This window comes from Thunnus albacares, chromosome 7 (genome assembly GCF_914725855.1).
Source record: "Thunnus albacares chromosome 7, fThuAlb1.1, whole genome shotgun sequence".
In the NCBI taxonomy this organism is placed as follows: Eukaryota; Metazoa; Chordata; class Actinopteri; order Scombriformes; family Scombridae; genus Thunnus; species Thunnus albacares.
The window spans coordinates 33,861,320-33,877,776 of NC_058112.1; the positions used below are offsets into that span (position 1 = coordinate 33,861,320).

Below are 16,457 nucleotides of genomic sequence, written 5' to 3' on the forward strand. Positions count from 1 at the left end.
ATGAATTTAATACAAAGTTTAAAACAGCAACTTTGAGGAAAAATAAAGGTTTCCTTACCTCATCGTCAGATTCTTCTGAATCTGGATCCGATTCATTTTCTGGAAAAAGGCACAGGTTGAATCATTAGATACACAAGAAGAACTAAAATAACTTACAAAATGTCAAACTTGTTGAATACACAGTTGCCTAGCTTGATTTTTTAAATCCCTCTGAGTTGTATTTATGCCGGTGTGAACTTCCTAAGTTTGACAATGTACAACCCCCCCCCCCAAAAAAAACCCAAAACAAAACAGTGCAATATAGCAGAGACATGTGACAAAGGGGCAAAACAATTTGAAAACAGTGTGATGAGAACATCACGGAGAGGAGAAGGTGAACTCTGGGACGCTTTATTTCTGGATGTTTCTCTGTTCAGTTTTGTTGCTTTAAACCTAAAAAACCAGTTTAATTTAAATGATGAAACCTGAATGTGAATAATGTGTTGCTCTTCATGGATGTAAATGCGTGAAATGACAACGGGAGAAGATGGAAAAGAGGGAAAGTTGTTTTACGCATCACTTCAGGCAGTATGTTGGCTTTATGATAAACACTTGCATGCAACATATCAGGCACTTTCAGAGTTTCATGCATGGACCCCCCCCCAGCCCAAAACCACCATCACACAAGCAAACACAGAAAACCTTGAACAAAAAGCATTTGCAATTAATCTGTTTTTCTGTTTCATTCTCCTCGTTAAACCAGACGAGCCGAGTATTTAAACCTTCATCTTCTTTCCTCTGATTGTCTAAACTCCGCTCGTCTGTCACCTTAAGAGTGATAATTCACAAAAAAAAGAGTTATTTGCAAATGCCACATATGTCGGCTCAACCCAGCTCAGACGCACAGCACACAGCGAGCATGTGAGGGGGGGGGGGGGGGGCAGGTGTGGCTCTTACCTGTCTGAGGCTAAGTCACACATCATGGAGACCAGATCAAACTGGTTTGTGAAGCATGAGGTGAGGTTTTACAAGTTTAATGAACTGGGTTTGATGCAAAAGGGACGTAAGTGACTGAAAACGGACTTTAATTTATCAATGACGAGCTCCTGTAGAGCTAAATCTGATGAAATTACAGGAAGACAACCTGACGATGTTGAAATTATTAGTTGATTAGTTGATCAACAGAAAGTTAATTGATGATAGTTTTGTATAATGAATAGTTTTCTTCAGTTATCCAATAAAAATACCAAATATCCACAGCTTCAAAATGCTTAACATTGCAAGCTTTTCTTATCATATTATGACTTTACTTTTTAATTAAATTATCTGGTCAACTGGAATTACTTCTGACTTTGATATCTTATACTGTATATAATCATAAATCATGAATAAATACTTAGAGGAATAAGTGATAGTAAACATAATCTTTAGCTGCAACCTTAAATTGACTTGATTAGTGCAAAAAGCACATTATCACTTCATAACATAATAACAGCAGAAACGCACCATTTCCTGAATCTTAATTATTGAGTAAAGTTCCTGTTTAATCATAATTTAGAAAAAAACATGTATATTAAGGGTTAGAGTCACAGTCTTATCATAACGAAAGTTGAAGATTATGTATTTAATACTCAGATTTCTATGTAATATTTTAATTAAAATGCTGAGTAGTCACCTAATATTAGCAAAAAGTATTTTAATATCTGCAATCAGAAACAACCTAAAGAAAAAGAACATTAGTTGTACTTTAAAAGACAGATATGGCTGTTACTGATGTAGATGTAAACCTGTGTTATGACTGTGTTATATTGATGAAACTGTGGCAGCTGTAATTTACATATGAATTGTTTAGTTAATAAAATGCCAAAAACAGCAACCAGAGTCCAATGTGATGCCTTTAAATTGCTTATTTTGTGTAACAAACAATAAAACAATCTACAGATTTGTAGATTTGAAAAGCTGAAATGTGTAATTTTTATACATAAATATTAATCACATCTACAATATCATAGATTTAAATTTCTGTTGATCAACTAACAGTTTAATTAAATAATCTTTATCTTTAGGATCTTTGCAACTGTTCAAAGTAGTAAAAAAAGTTTTAAAAAGTATTCGTTATTTCAAAATGTGACTTTTGTAGAATATATGTAAACATGTCAAAATGCAGTTTTTAAATCACAGCTGAGCTGAAACTACAACATTAATATGGAACAATCACCTGTTTCACAAAAAATACAGCCACATAGATGTTGCATAATATCACTCATTCATGCAAGCTGACACTGAAATAGGATGCAGGGGATTTTTTTTTTCCTTTGTAACAACACATATTAGTTTATTTAATATATAAAGTCCAGTTAATATACAAAGTTAATATGAATATCATTCCAATCCATGTTTTACACAAAATACCTGCTGCACACATGCAAACATTTCTCTTACTGTGAGAGGCAGAAGGAACGGATGCCACAAAATGAAAACAAAACATAAAGATGGCGACTTTGTTTTTGTCCACGTGACACGACGGGAAACAGGAAATGACCCCTTGACCCCCCAAAACCAAGCATGTTCTTTCATCTTAGAAATATAGAAATGTAGAAATATAGAGAGAGCACATTTGAAGAGCACAAAGAGAAATGTATAAACCAGCTGAAAACACAGAAAAAGACAAACAACAGTACTGCATATGTGTGTGTGTGTGTGTGTGTGAAATTATATACTCATAAAATGCTATATAACCCCAGAATGAAGGGCAGGGAGGGTGAAGAGTGAGATAAAGAGGAAGAAAAACATGAAAATATCATTCGTATCATTCAGGGTTCAGAGGGAGGATGAGTGGGAGGATGGAAATGTTTATAAAAGAATAAAAGAAAAGAAATCAGAAATCTCTCCTGTCTGTTTGGCCAGTAAATTTGTTCCCTAGTATTTTTTTTTAATTGCTAGCTAGGCTAGCAGTTTCCTCCTGCTTCCAGTCTTCTCAAAACTACAAACCTTTTATTTAAATTCAAAGCTTTATTTTCCCACTGAGGACATAAAGATTGTCAGTCTGGGTGTTAAATTACAAAAAAAGCCATTTGTTATCTGGAAGATTATGGAAGCTCATTTCCAGAACAACAGAAAAAACATTTTCAAAAGAAAATGATCAGTAAATCAAAATTAATAAACCAAGAAAGTAGAAGTCAAGATTCTGACTTAAAAACGAGGTAATAGAGCCGTCACAACTATGAGATTATGAATCAAAAACATGAGATAGTGAATCAAAATCTTAATTTAAACTATGAGATGTCAAAATTTTGACTTACTGACAGCAGTGGAAGAAATACTCAGATCCTTTACTGAAGTAAAAGTACGAATACAGCAATGTAAAAATACTCCAATACAAGCATAAGTACATAAGTATTATGAGCTTGATGTAGTTAAAGTATTGCAGTAAAAGTACATAAGTATTATGAGCTTGATGTAGTTAAAGTATTGCAGTAAAAGTACATAAGTATTATGAGCTTGATGTAGTTAAAGTATTGCAGTAAAAGTACATAAGTATTATGAGCTTGATGTAGTTAAAGTATTGCAGTAAAAGTACATAAGTATTATGAGCTTGATGTGGTTAAAGTATTGCAGTAAAAGTACATAAGTATTATGAGCTTGATGTGGTTAAAGTATTGCAGTAAAAGTACATAAGTATTATGAGCTTGATGTAGTTAAAGTATTGCAGTAAAAGTACATAAGTATTATGAGCTTGATGTAGTTAAAGTATTGCAGTAAAAGTACATAAGTATTATGAGCTTGATGTAGTTAAAGTATTGCAGTAAAAGTACATAAGTATTATGAGCTTGATGTAGTTAAAGTATTGCAGTAAAAGTAGTGGTTTGGTCCCTCTGACTGATATATTATTATATATGACATCATTAGATTATTAATAGTGAAGCATCAGTGTTAGAGCAGCATGTTACTGTTGTAGCTGCTGGAGGTGGAGCTAGTTTACACTACTTTATATACAGTTAGCTAGTTTAGTCCAGTGGTTCCCAACCTAGGGGTCGGGCCCCTCCAAAGGGTCAGCAGATAAATCTGAGGGGTGGTGAGATGATTAATGGGAGAGGAAAGAAGAAAAAACAAAGTTCTGATACACAAATCTGTTTTCAGTTTTTGGACTTTTTCTCTAATCTTTGATTTTTGCTGAAATATTGGATCATTTGAACATTTATTGAAATGAAAGCATGTGAGAAGTTTAGAGGGAAAAATCACTATTTGGTGGAGCTGTTAACAACTCATAGACATGTGAAATGTGACCCCGACTACACACTGCTTTTTGTAAGACGTCAAAAGCCAAAAAGGTTGGAAACCACTGGTTTCATCTTTAACAATGTGTTGTATTTTAAAAGCTTGTTATATTATCCATTGTGTCAAATCTTCATCTGAAAAGTAACTAAAGCTGTCAAATAAATGTAGTGGAGTAGAAAGTACAATATTTCCCTCTGAAATGTAGAAAGTAGCATCACATGGAAATACTCAAGTAAAGTACAAGTACCTCTAAACTTGTACTTAATTCCAGTATTTGACTAAATATACTTAGTTACTTTCCACCATTGCTATCTTTTATCATTAAAAAGTCAAAATTGTGACTAGTTTTGACTCATAAGTTTTACATACCATGGGTATTTTTATTTTTGTCATTATTAACATTTTCTTGTTAGAAATGGGCTTCCACAGCTTCTTCTACTCTCTCATTTCAAGTCTTACTGCGCTGCTCTAAAAAAAACAGATAACTAGTTTTCTGTGTTTCAACATTACTTCAAACAAAATAAAAAATCGCTGCAGAGTCAGAAATATCGTCTCTACGCTTGGTCTCGGTCACGGTCGCTCTTACCGGGGTCGTCGACGGGCATGGTGACCGTCTGCGTGTCGCTCACACGTCCGTACAGACCGTTGTTGCAGACCGCCACCACCTGGACCACGTAGCTGGTGTTGGCTAACAGATCGTCAAGTATCGCCCCCTGGTGGTGGGAGAAGGAATGACATTTTAAAAAAACCATAAGCCACCAGCTACAATCATTTTAAATTTCCTTCCGTAATTTCAATGAAAATCAACTTGAAACTAGTGCAGCAGAGAGCAAAGAACTCTCCTTTGTGGTTCGTTCAATGACACCGATTCAGAGGAGATAAACAAACGTGGATATCCTAAAAAAAAAAACCCCACTGTGAATTTGGTTGTTTCTTGCATTGAAAAATGTGATTGTCACATTTAAAATGTTTAAAATATCCATGAACACACTTCAGTTCACATCTTTATTGTCTCACAGGACAGCAAGGCAGCATAAAAACACAAAACCATGAAAAAATTAACACAATACTAACATTACAAGACATTACAAGACATTAAAACTTCTGGCACTATACACATAATTCAGACAGTAAGGATGTATGTTTAAATCAACTAGCAGCAACAAGACAACAACGGGCTTATGAACAACGTCATTGTAAGAGGTAATAAACTAGAATGACAGAGATACTTTGCATCTAGTGATTTGGTAGGAGCTCTGGATGTAAATAAAGTGATGGTTTTACACAGAAGTGAGACAGTAATATTGGGTCTCGCAGCATTATTGTATGTTTAATGGTTGTATTAAAGGACGAGTTCACAGTTTTTCAAGTGTGTCTTAAAACAACAGTCAGGAGCCCAAATGAACAGTGAAACCTGTTTTTCTTGCTGTAATCATTCCTCCTGTTCATACTGACCATTAGAAGATCCCTTCATAATGACCTTACAATGGAAGTCCACAGTCCTCCTTCTGTGAAAAATGTATTTAAAGTTTATCTGAAGCTAATATGAAGCTTCAGCGTCCAAATGAGTCAAATCAAGTAGATATCTTTCAACGTTACAGTCTTTTTAGTGCCAAAGTTCCTCTTTTTGTTACTATACTTCCACCTGCAGCTCAACAGGGAAACACTGTCCGAGGAAACACAAAGAGGGAATTTGATGCTAAAAAGACTGTAAATGTGTCAGATATCACATTTGTCCTCCATCACTTCCATTGAAAGCACATTTGAAGGATCTTTTAATATCCAGTATGAACAGGAGGAATGATTACAGCGAGGAAAACCTCTTTCACTGTTCATATGGACACCTGACTGATGTTTAAGACTTTTTAGAACAAACTGTGAACCTGTCCTTTAAGAGCTAAATGCAGCAGGAGAGCAGACTGCTGCAGGGTTTTGCTGAAGGGCTTTTTATAAGTTGAACGATACAGCGACCCATATAGGGGTCGGATCTGTGTCCTGCTTGGAGCCCCAGCTCCATTAAGCTGAGTGTTCTCAGTTGCTCAAGGTGAACATTTTTGTGAAAATCTTCCTTCAGAACAAGAGAAAGGTCCTGTATACAGAATGCTGAAGCACCTTTGCATTCACAAACAAGCTGGCTACTCAGAAGTCATGTGTCACTGGATTATAGAGAACAGAACTTTTTTTTTATAGGTTTTAATCTCTACAGCACCAATGTGTTTTCTTTTCCTGTGTGTCACGTTTAGGAAGCTGCAGGAATAAACGGATGCAGAAGGTGAGTCGTCACCTCCCACATTGCTAAAAAAGCCTCATATAAGCTTCACACAGACTTTTAAATGACTGTGTGGACACACTGTGGGTTTTGTCCTCCATCACTTCCATTGAAAGCACATTTGAAGGATCTTTTAATATCCAGTATGAACAGGAGGAATGATTACAGCGAGGAAAACCTCTTTCACTGTTCATATGGACACCTGACTGCTGGTTTAAGACACACTTGACACAACTCGTCCTTTATAGATTTTCAGTGAGGTCTGGTCTGTTGGACTGATGGCTTTGAGTGGATAATGCATCCAACAATCTTTGGAGGAGGAAGTTGTTACTGGTGTTATGAACTCTTTCTCACCACATCCTGGTCTCCGTCGGTCAGGTATTCAGAGGGGGCGGACTTCTCTGCATTGGCCAGCCCGTAGCTGACAGAGTATTTCTCGATGCTGGCGTCGTAAACGGCCCGCGGCCGCTCCCACGTCACCAGCAGGCTGCTGAGGTTGTACGGCACCACCTGGATGTTCTCCGGCTCTGAACTGCACACTGAAACACACAGACGGGAACAAATTCAGAATAAGGTTGGGAAATATTTTTCCAAATTCCAAATTCTCATGCTAATCCTGCCCAGCGGTGGACAAAGTACTGAGATCCTTTACTTAAGTAAAAGTATCAATACAAATACTTCATTATAAGTAAAATTCCTGCATTTAAAATCCTACTTAAGTAAAAGTATAGAAGTATTACCAGCTAAATTTACTTTAAGTACTAAAGTAAAAGTACTGGTTTTGCAGAAAATTGGGCTGTGACTGATGCACGGTGGCCTCTTCCTCACATGGAAATACTTTCCAGAGACTGAAAACTTGATGCTGTTATTAGTCTTTGGAGCCGTTTCTAAACAAACTAACGAGACCAAACTCTTCATGATGAAAGGAACATGTCACATTTGTCAAAACTGCCAGAATGATCCTTTAACTGATTCATCATGTGAAAGACAAATCAGTATAAACACCATATGTATACAGTTGTGCTCATAAGTTTACAAACCCTGGCAGAATCTGCAAGATGTGAACCATTCATAGTGTCTATAGTTGTGATGATAAAACTCAATTTTGGTCTCATCGCTCCAAATAACTTTAATCCAGTAGTTTTGAGGCTTGTCTCGGTGCTGTTTGGCGTATTGTAAGCGGGCTGTTTTGTGGCGTTGGCACAGTAACGGCTTTTTTTTCTTTTTTACTTCCTTATAGTGCATCTTAAAACAGTCACATGCAACTGTCAGCTGAAGTTGCATGTGGGTTTTTCTTTGCAATGTGAACAAATTTCCTGGCTCAGTATCAACAGAATTCTTCATTTTCCACTTATTTATCAGAGCTTAAACACTACTGATTGGCATTTTCAGATATCTTTTTATATCCTTTTCCTGATTTATAAAGTTCAACTCCCTTTTTCTCGTAGGTCCTTTGACAGTTCTTTTGCTTTCCTCATGGCTCAGTATCCAATAAAGAGCAGCGCTGGATGAAATGTGCAGAAACTCATTGACTATTTATCAAACAAGTCACAGGTGTGGAAACTTACCCTTCATATCCATTTAAACCTGTGTGTGTATTAACTTGTGTGTTTATTAACAGGCCAAACATTCAAACTTTTGATCAGGGCCATTTTGGTGATTTCAGTTATCAATATGATTTAAAAAGGGCAAACACAATTATGTGAAAATAAATGGCTTCATTAATGGCTTCAAATAAAAAAGGACATTTTCTAAAGAATATTGTGAAAAGATGATTATATGTTCTGCTTTTATTTCTCTTATAATTATTGCATCAATTAAGGTTATTATTTTGTATATAGTAATTATGAAGAAGGGGTTGATTATGATGTGTTAAGATGTGGTATTTATAGTAATTTTGTCTGTCACATGATGAATAATTGTATATTAAATGACCCTGGTCTGCACCTCGGTGTGTGTAAAACCTGTTCCTTGTGTTTTCTGCTTCACCCCAAGAACGATTCTGGGTCAGAGTTGAGATTAGAGGAGCAGAAGTAATGCAGATGACAGACACACTGCGGTCTGGGATTAACACAGATTAGAGAGGGGGGGCTGAGGATCAATGACAACAGACAGGAGGAGGCTCCATCCTCCGCCCCCCCAAAACACTGACACATTTCCTCCCGTACCGAACAGACTGGTCAGAGCTGAACATGTAAAGCTCTGCTCTCACTGGCTTCACCCTTTGACCTTTATCCTCTTTTTTTTAGGGGATCAAAGGGAAAATGTCAGAGCTGCTATAATACTGGAAAGAAAATCAGCCGTGTGCATGAATCTACCACTGACTGTGGCTGTGATTGGCTCCAGAGGAGGAAGTTTGTGTCTGTTCTGCTTCAACCATTAGAGGGCAGAATGAGCCAGAAGAACATAAGTCAACACGTCTGATAGGAACATTTATTCACCTGTTAGAGCAGCAAAGGATGAGTAACTAAGTACATTTACTCAAGTACTGTACTTAAGTACAATTTTAAGGTACTTGTGCTTTACTTGAGTATTTACATTTTATGCTATTTGATACTTTAACTGCTACATTTTAGAGGGAAATGTACTTTTAACTCCTCTACACAACTGAAATGCTTCTTCATTTATAAAAAACATTAACTATTATAATTACTGGCCATGTATCAACAGCTGCTTTCACTCTGATTTTCTACTATCTTCACCTAACTTCACCTGGACTCCTCAGCATTAGTGTAATTACAGCGTTTGGAACTGCTTTTGCAGGCTTGGCTTAGCTCAGAGGCTAAAATAATGTTTTAGAATACAATAAATAGTCTTTCAAACTATTTATTCAGCCAATAATAACAGTTTAAATATAATGCTAATAATATGAAATTCACTGAGCATGAGTAATCTGACTGTAAGGGGTTCTGGGACCTTTTCCTCACTCTCTCAGAGGGTCTAAGGTCGATGGCGGGGTGATTTAATTTCAACCTCCTGATTAGATGTGATGCGAGTGTAACTGACAACACAAATCAGCTTTTACAAACAACTTTTTCCAGTGGACATCTGAGCTGCCAACAGATATAAATAACTCTTCAGATCATAAACACCAAACGATACACTGGTCTCAAATACCAGAACAAGCGCTCCCAAAACCCCCCCCAGATCAATACCACTTCATTAATAATTATCGAGTAGAACCAGCGTGCGGCGTGAAAATCGATGGTCAACCGAGTCACCCGTCCTCCCGCTGTCAGCCAGCTTCTATTTAGGTCACTGCGGTTCTATTCTTACCCTGCTGTCGTTTTATTCTCCATCATTTGCGATGCACTCGTCTCTGAGATCCATTTAGACTTTAATTAGCATTAAGCAGGTATTCTACACTCAGGCTGAGGTCTAAAACCAAGCTGCATTAATGAGGAACATTAATGTGTGTTGCAATTAAATAGAATAGAACTTATACTAATAAAATAAGTATAAAACCACGATATTTATAAGATAAACACTCGATGCAATCCAATACAACAGCTCCGCCGTTTCAGTTTTTGTTGACATTGACAGAAAGGTGATAATTCTACTTTATGTTTATAGTATTGAGGTCGTAGTGGGTGGTGATGTAATGGAGTGTGTTATATTCAAAGTGTTCCTAATATTTTGTCCCCCTCATGTCCATTAATGGGGTGGACGAACGCTTGTACCTTTGACTTTTTAATCAAAGAACTAGATATTTCTCTATTCTCTCGTCCAGTGTACATCCTCACTATGGTTCACTTAGATTTATTAGATTTTATTTTGATCTTGGACTAAGATATGTGGATATACTTTAGGCAAAACTCTGTGTTATCTCTGAGATAAACGGACGAGTTCACAAGTGTGTCTTAAACCAACAGTCAGGAGCCCAAATGAACATTGAAACATGTTTTTCTTGCTGTAATCATTCCTCCTGTTCATACTGACCATTAGAAGATCCCTTCATAATGACCTTACAATGGAAGTGATGGAGGACAAAATCCACAGTCCTCCTTCTGTGCAAAAATGTATTTAAAAGTTTATCTGAAGCTAATATGAAGCTTCAGCATCCAAATGAGTCAAATCCAGTAGATATCTTTCAACGTTACAGTCTTTTTAGTGCCAAAGTTCCTCTTTTTGTTACTATACTTCCACCTGCAGCTCAACAGGGAAACACTGTCCGAGGAAACACAAAGAGGGAATTTGATGCTAAAAAGACTGTAAATGTGTCAGATATCCACTTGATATGACTAACTCAGACTGATGAAGCTGAATAGAAGCTTCACACAGACTTTAAATGACTGTGTGGACACACTGTGGATTTTGGCCTCCATCACTTCCATTGAAAGCACATTTGAAGGATCTTTTAATATCCAGTATGAACAGGAGGAATGATTACAGCGAGGAAAACCTCTTTCACTGTTACTATGGACACCTGACTGTAGGCACACTTAAAGAATAGTGAATCTACCCTTTAAACATATTCTACAGGAAAAAAACTGTTTTGCTGTATAAACTTTAATGCTTCTGCAGATTTCACTAAACTAATACACATGAAAAGATCAGTGACGTTACAGAGGAAATGTCTTTGGCGCTTTCTTCAAACACTTCTGACAAATTGAATGCATTCAGTGCCCCTTTACAAGAGAGGAAAAGGCAAAATTGATAAATTGAGAGCACATATTAGTTGTTTTTTTCCTCCGTGGCCTCTTCTGGACTCTGTAGTCACACATTTTCAGTACTACTGATTTAACTGGAAGAGTTTCATGCTGCTCTAAACTGTAGAAGAGCTCAACTGTGACTCATGTAACATCGTCAATGAGAAAAACAAAGACTTTTTTACTTTTTTACATTTTTAACCTCACTAATGGAACCTCACTCTTAATCCCACAATTATGTTTTCTGATGTGTCCCAAATATTACATAAAATATAAATATTACAGCCCCACAGGGCCGCTGATGTGGCTGCGTACCTGGTGTGAGGACCTCCTCGGTGCCGGTGTAGGAGGAGAACACCTGTCCCATGAACTGCTGCTGCTGCTCCCTGTAGTTGTTCTGCAGGTAGTCCATCAGCATCACGTATCCGGCCTGCTGCATCGTCATCACCTCGCAGAACATCTCCAGCTGCCACACAGGAAGCACAACAACAACAACCATCAGCTCCTAATAACAGCATGACGCTCTGAATAACAGCGGCGAGTCTTACTGAGGAACCAGGAGCCGATCACATGATATGAATCACGCTGATTGATCATTTTATTTCCAACAGTGACAACATTATTGTAAATGAATGAAAGAAACCGTAAGCAGTGTTGGAAAAGCTTCTCTCAAAACACGATTAATGAATCTTTCCATCACTCAATACTAAAAATAGTTATATAATAGTAAAATAATAGTAATATATAGAAATAAATAATAGCAGTACCAGTTTAATTCCATTCTCTTTGACACACTGGTTCTTTGTTTCAGACTAATTTTAATAAAGATGGACAACACTTGGATTTTAAGCTACAGCAGAGCTACAGTAGTTAACTAGAGGAACTTGAGAAGTGTGTAACTATTAAAGCTACTTCAGAAAAACTAATTTTATTTTGTCTTTTTGACAAAATCCAGACCAAAGCTGGATCCCCAACAGAGCAAAGTGGCTCCAAAAGCCCAGATTTACTCCCTATCATCTGATTAATCATATATTTATTAACCCTCCTGTTGTCCTCGGGTCAAATTCGACCCGTTTTCAAATGTTTTTATATCAGAAATGTGGATTTCTTTCATCTAATTGCCTGAAAATTGCATGGATGGTTCCACACCAAACACTTTGCAAGTAAAAGTAATGATCACTACTTTCACTGAATTTTAGGTGTTTTATTAAAATTTATAGCATCTGTGGACTTTTGTCCTCCGGAGTCAAAATAAAGTTGTATTTTATCAAACTGCACACAGGAAGCTGAGGGAGAGGTTGCATTACTGCATCACAGGAGTGTAACAGCTGCAAACAGCTATATCTTTATTATCAATGAATCTGATAATTTCTTACTTTAATAGAGGATTGATAGATCAATGTATTAAATGTCATTTTTTCTGACCAACAATCAAAAACCTAAAGATGATGAATTAAGTTTTGTGGAGAACTAGCAGATATTCACATGTGAGAAGCTGATACCGGTGAATTTTTGCTTAAAAAATGTTGCTAATTAGTTTTCTGTCAATCAACTAATCAATTAATCATCTGATCATTTCAGTTCTAGAGTACTACCATGTGTAGTGGCGGCCAACAGGTGTTTAAAAAACAGCACTAAACACTTTTCCTAGTTTGTCCGAGGACTCAGTGTAGTAGAGACTTTATATCTCTGAATAAATAAACAAATAAATAGACTAATTAAAGGAGATTATTTCTAAAATGTACCCATATTTTATCAGACCAGTTCATTACTGGTTCGGCTCTGCACATGAGATTTGTTGACAATAAGTAAAAAACGTAGAAATCACCAGAAACATCCTTTAAAACACAATAAACACATCAAAGTGACTCTCGATGTCTTTTATAACAGCACTACTACAATAAAGTGTAAATCATTCACATCACACTGCAGCATGTTTTGGAAGTGAATGAGCCTTAAATCTTGCTGGAATAGTCCTTTAACCTGCGTTCTGCCTGCGTACCTGCTCAGGTGAGTCACTTCCCTCCAGTTACACAACACTCATCATGTGACTCACACAGAGAGAACGCAGCAGCAGCAGCGGCGGAGCCCATTAAGACCATTTACGGTAGTTAAAGTCGTGACTTTAAACTATTAGTTGCTGGAATGTAGACCAGCAGAGACACGTCATGGGGGTTTGGACAAAACCTGGAAATCCTTGAAGACCTGGAACAGCTAGCATATATATATGACTGCCCTTACAGGGATCAATACATTTGTTTTAAATTGAACTGAATAAAGTGTAACAGGAGAATGTAAATGAGCTGAATCTGTCTTCATTAACTTGGCTCTGATGACTCATTTTATGTCTTTATTAGAAAAGAATAGCCTTGAGTGACAAATATTAGAGCTGCGACGATTACTCAATTAATCAATTAGCTGCCAGCCAATAAATTAATCTCCAGCTATTGTGTGGACTGTTGGTCGGGACAAAACAAGACATTGGAGGAGGTCATCTTGAGGCTTTAGGAAACAGTGATCGACATGTTTCTGACATTTTATGGACCAAAAAACTAACAGATTAATCGAGAAGATAATCAAAAGATTAATTGATAATGAAAACAGTCGTTAGTTGCAGCCGTTGATGGACAAAACCAGCCGGAGGTTCTGTGTGCACGTTCAGCGCTTACATCATGACAGGATGATTGAAACGGTAACGTGTTGTGTGAATTAACATGATGTACAGGATTAATAAAGTTGTACAAACATGTACAAACATATATGAGTGTGTGTGTGTGTGTGTGTGTGTGTGTGTGTGTGTGTGTGTGTGTCTGTGTGTGTGTGTGGCCTCCTGGCTTATGACAGCTGTGTGTTCAGAGAGAAAGATCTGACGTCTGAGCCTCAGCAGGCGTCACACTGCAACCTTTTTGTTGGAAACCTTTTGTGTGTGTGTGTGTGTGTTTTCACATATTAGTACACATATCTGTGTGTGTGTGTGTGTGTGTGTGTGTGTGTGTGTGTGTGTGTGTGTGTGTGTGTGTGTGTGTGTGTGTGTGTGCGCATCAGTTTGTTTCGGCTTAAACACCGTAAAGATCTTTTGTGAGCCAATAGTTGTTTGATGTAATGACTGCCTATGTATGGCTGTCAATCACAAGTAGCCCGAGGGCAGTCACTCACACACACACACACACACACACACACACACACACACACACACACACACACACACACACACACACACACACACACACACACACACACACACACACACACACACATTACAGGCCTGTTCACAGCCTGTTGACAGCCTCGCCCCAGTACTTGTGTGTTTTCCTGAGCTCTGGTATGATAATTCCTCCTTTCAGTTCCTTGAACATGTTTCTTAAAAGGTTGTTTACAGACATTTCTGTAATTGTGTCACTTTGTTTTTTTTTTTTTCATTTTGAACAAAACTCAAAAGCTGACGTCTGGTTCTTAATGGATCACACCGGCGGTTATGTTTAGTTTGTGCCTGAAGAAGATCAGATTGATCCAAACGTTGCACAGCGACAGTAAAATAAAGAAGCGTTTTTCATTGTTGAATGTTTATCAGTTTCACCAGTTTTTATATTGATTTCTTTCCTTACAGGTGTGTCTGTTGGTTTCAATTCTTTGAAAATCAGCTTGGAGACAAGTAAAACTTATTTGACATTCTGCAGGTAATCCATCTTTATCTTGTTTTAAATGGTGATACACTTCCTACTGTGCTATTTAGATTAACGGTTTATATGTTTGCATCTCCAACATGTGCTTTAGTGTGTGAACATCCTGCATTTGTATTACATGGAGACTTTGTATTTTTGTATTTTTAAGGAGGTTTTAGGCTTTTACATGTTAAGAAATGATTAAATAAAAGATGGATAAAACAATTACCTGTCCACATGAAACAAAAAATACACTGCTGGGTTTTCTTATACATCTTGTTGGTGTTACTATTGAAGGTTAATTGATTGTCTATTATAGTATCTAAGTACTTATAAGACTCCACAATGTCCACCTGATCACAGTGTCTCCAGGAGAGGAATGGTGACGTCTAAAATCTGGTTTTTGTCACATTTGGTTTGAAAAAAGGCTTCTTGATACCAAACTGAAAAGTTATTGACAACAGGACTGTAGGACAGTTCATCATTGTGCAACAGGCTCAGATTTAACAATGTGATGGTTTTCAAAGTCACTGCGATTTATTAAAAATGCAGCGTTTCTCACCTGTTCGTCAGAGATGGTCACAGTGTTCTTGAAGACGATCCACTCGACGGTCTCGCTGCAGGGCGGCGTGGTCAGAGAGCCGTTGTAGATGAAATATTTCTCCGTAGAGTTCGGGAGGAGACCTTGCGGTGCGAAGGGCAAAACCTCGGAGCTCTTTCCTGGAGGGCAGACGAGACAACTTGAGTAAAACGCAACAGAAGAAGAAGAGAAGAGACAGAAGAAGAAGAAGAAGAAGCTGACGTACCATATCTGCTCACGCTGTTGATACCGTCTATGATGGCGGCGTAGTTCACGTTGTCTTCATCACTCGTCTGTGAGGAGGAAAAAAAAAACATAATTACCTCATATAGACTCTGAAACTGATGTCTTCCAGAGTTTAACACAGACCAGGTTCAACATTAGTAGGTTAGAAATCAATATTTACACATAGATGTGGTTATAAAACATACAGAATCACACAAAGAAAGTTACATTACAGCAGAAGAATTTGGCTTTAACCTCATATTTAAATCCTGAATCAAGCTGACTGAAGTTAAAGCAGTTAGAGGAAACTACAGCTGTAATTATTTGTAACTTTGGGTTACAGTAGAAACATTGAAGGGTGACGTTCATCATCTGAACCTGAACAGGAGATCAGCTTAGAAATCTACCAGAGTTTTCTCTGTCATCTTGGTCCATCAATGGTGGAAAATAACTGAGTACATTTACTCAAGTACCGTACAAAAGTACAGTTTTGAGTTACTTGTACTTTACTTGAGTATTTCCATGTGATGCTACTTTCTACATTTCAGAGGGAAATATTGTACTTTCTACTCCACTACATTTATTTGACAGCTTTAGTTACTTTTCAGATGAAGATTTGACACAATGGATAATATAACAAGCTTTTAAAATACAACACATTGTTAAAGATGAAACCAGTGGTTTCCAACCTTTTTGTCTTTTGACGTCTTACAAAAAGCAGTGTGTAGTCGGGGTCACATTTCACATGTCTATGAGTTGTTAACAGCTCCACCAAATAGTGATTTTTCCCTCTAAACTTCTCACATGCTTTCATT

The 16,457-nt window shown here is 37.2% G+C and overlaps 1 protein-coding gene across 4 annotated transcripts in view; it reads right to left on the minus strand.

Moving 5' to 3' along the window:
- ptprz1a (protein tyrosine phosphatase receptor type Z1a) overlaps window positions 1–16,457 on the minus strand; it is a 107,816-nt gene that overhangs the window by 34,379 nt on the left and 56,980 nt on the right. For all 4 annotated transcript variants that reach the window (XM_044355535.1, XM_044355534.1, XM_044355536.1 and 1 more), the window contains exons 6-11: window positions 15,644–15,710; window positions 15,400–15,557; window positions 11,491–11,641; window positions 6,881–7,065; window positions 4,844–4,970; window positions 59–99 (exon numbers count right to left, since the gene is read on the minus strand). In XM_044355535.1, the coding sequence (XP_044211470.1) occupies window positions 59–99; window positions 4,844–4,970; window positions 6,881–7,065; window positions 11,491–11,641; window positions 15,400–15,557; window positions 15,644–15,710 (729 nt within the window). The remainder of the gene's footprint in view (window positions 1–58; window positions 100–4,843; window positions 4,971–6,880; window positions 7,066–11,490; window positions 11,642–15,399; window positions 15,558–15,643; window positions 15,711–16,457) is intronic.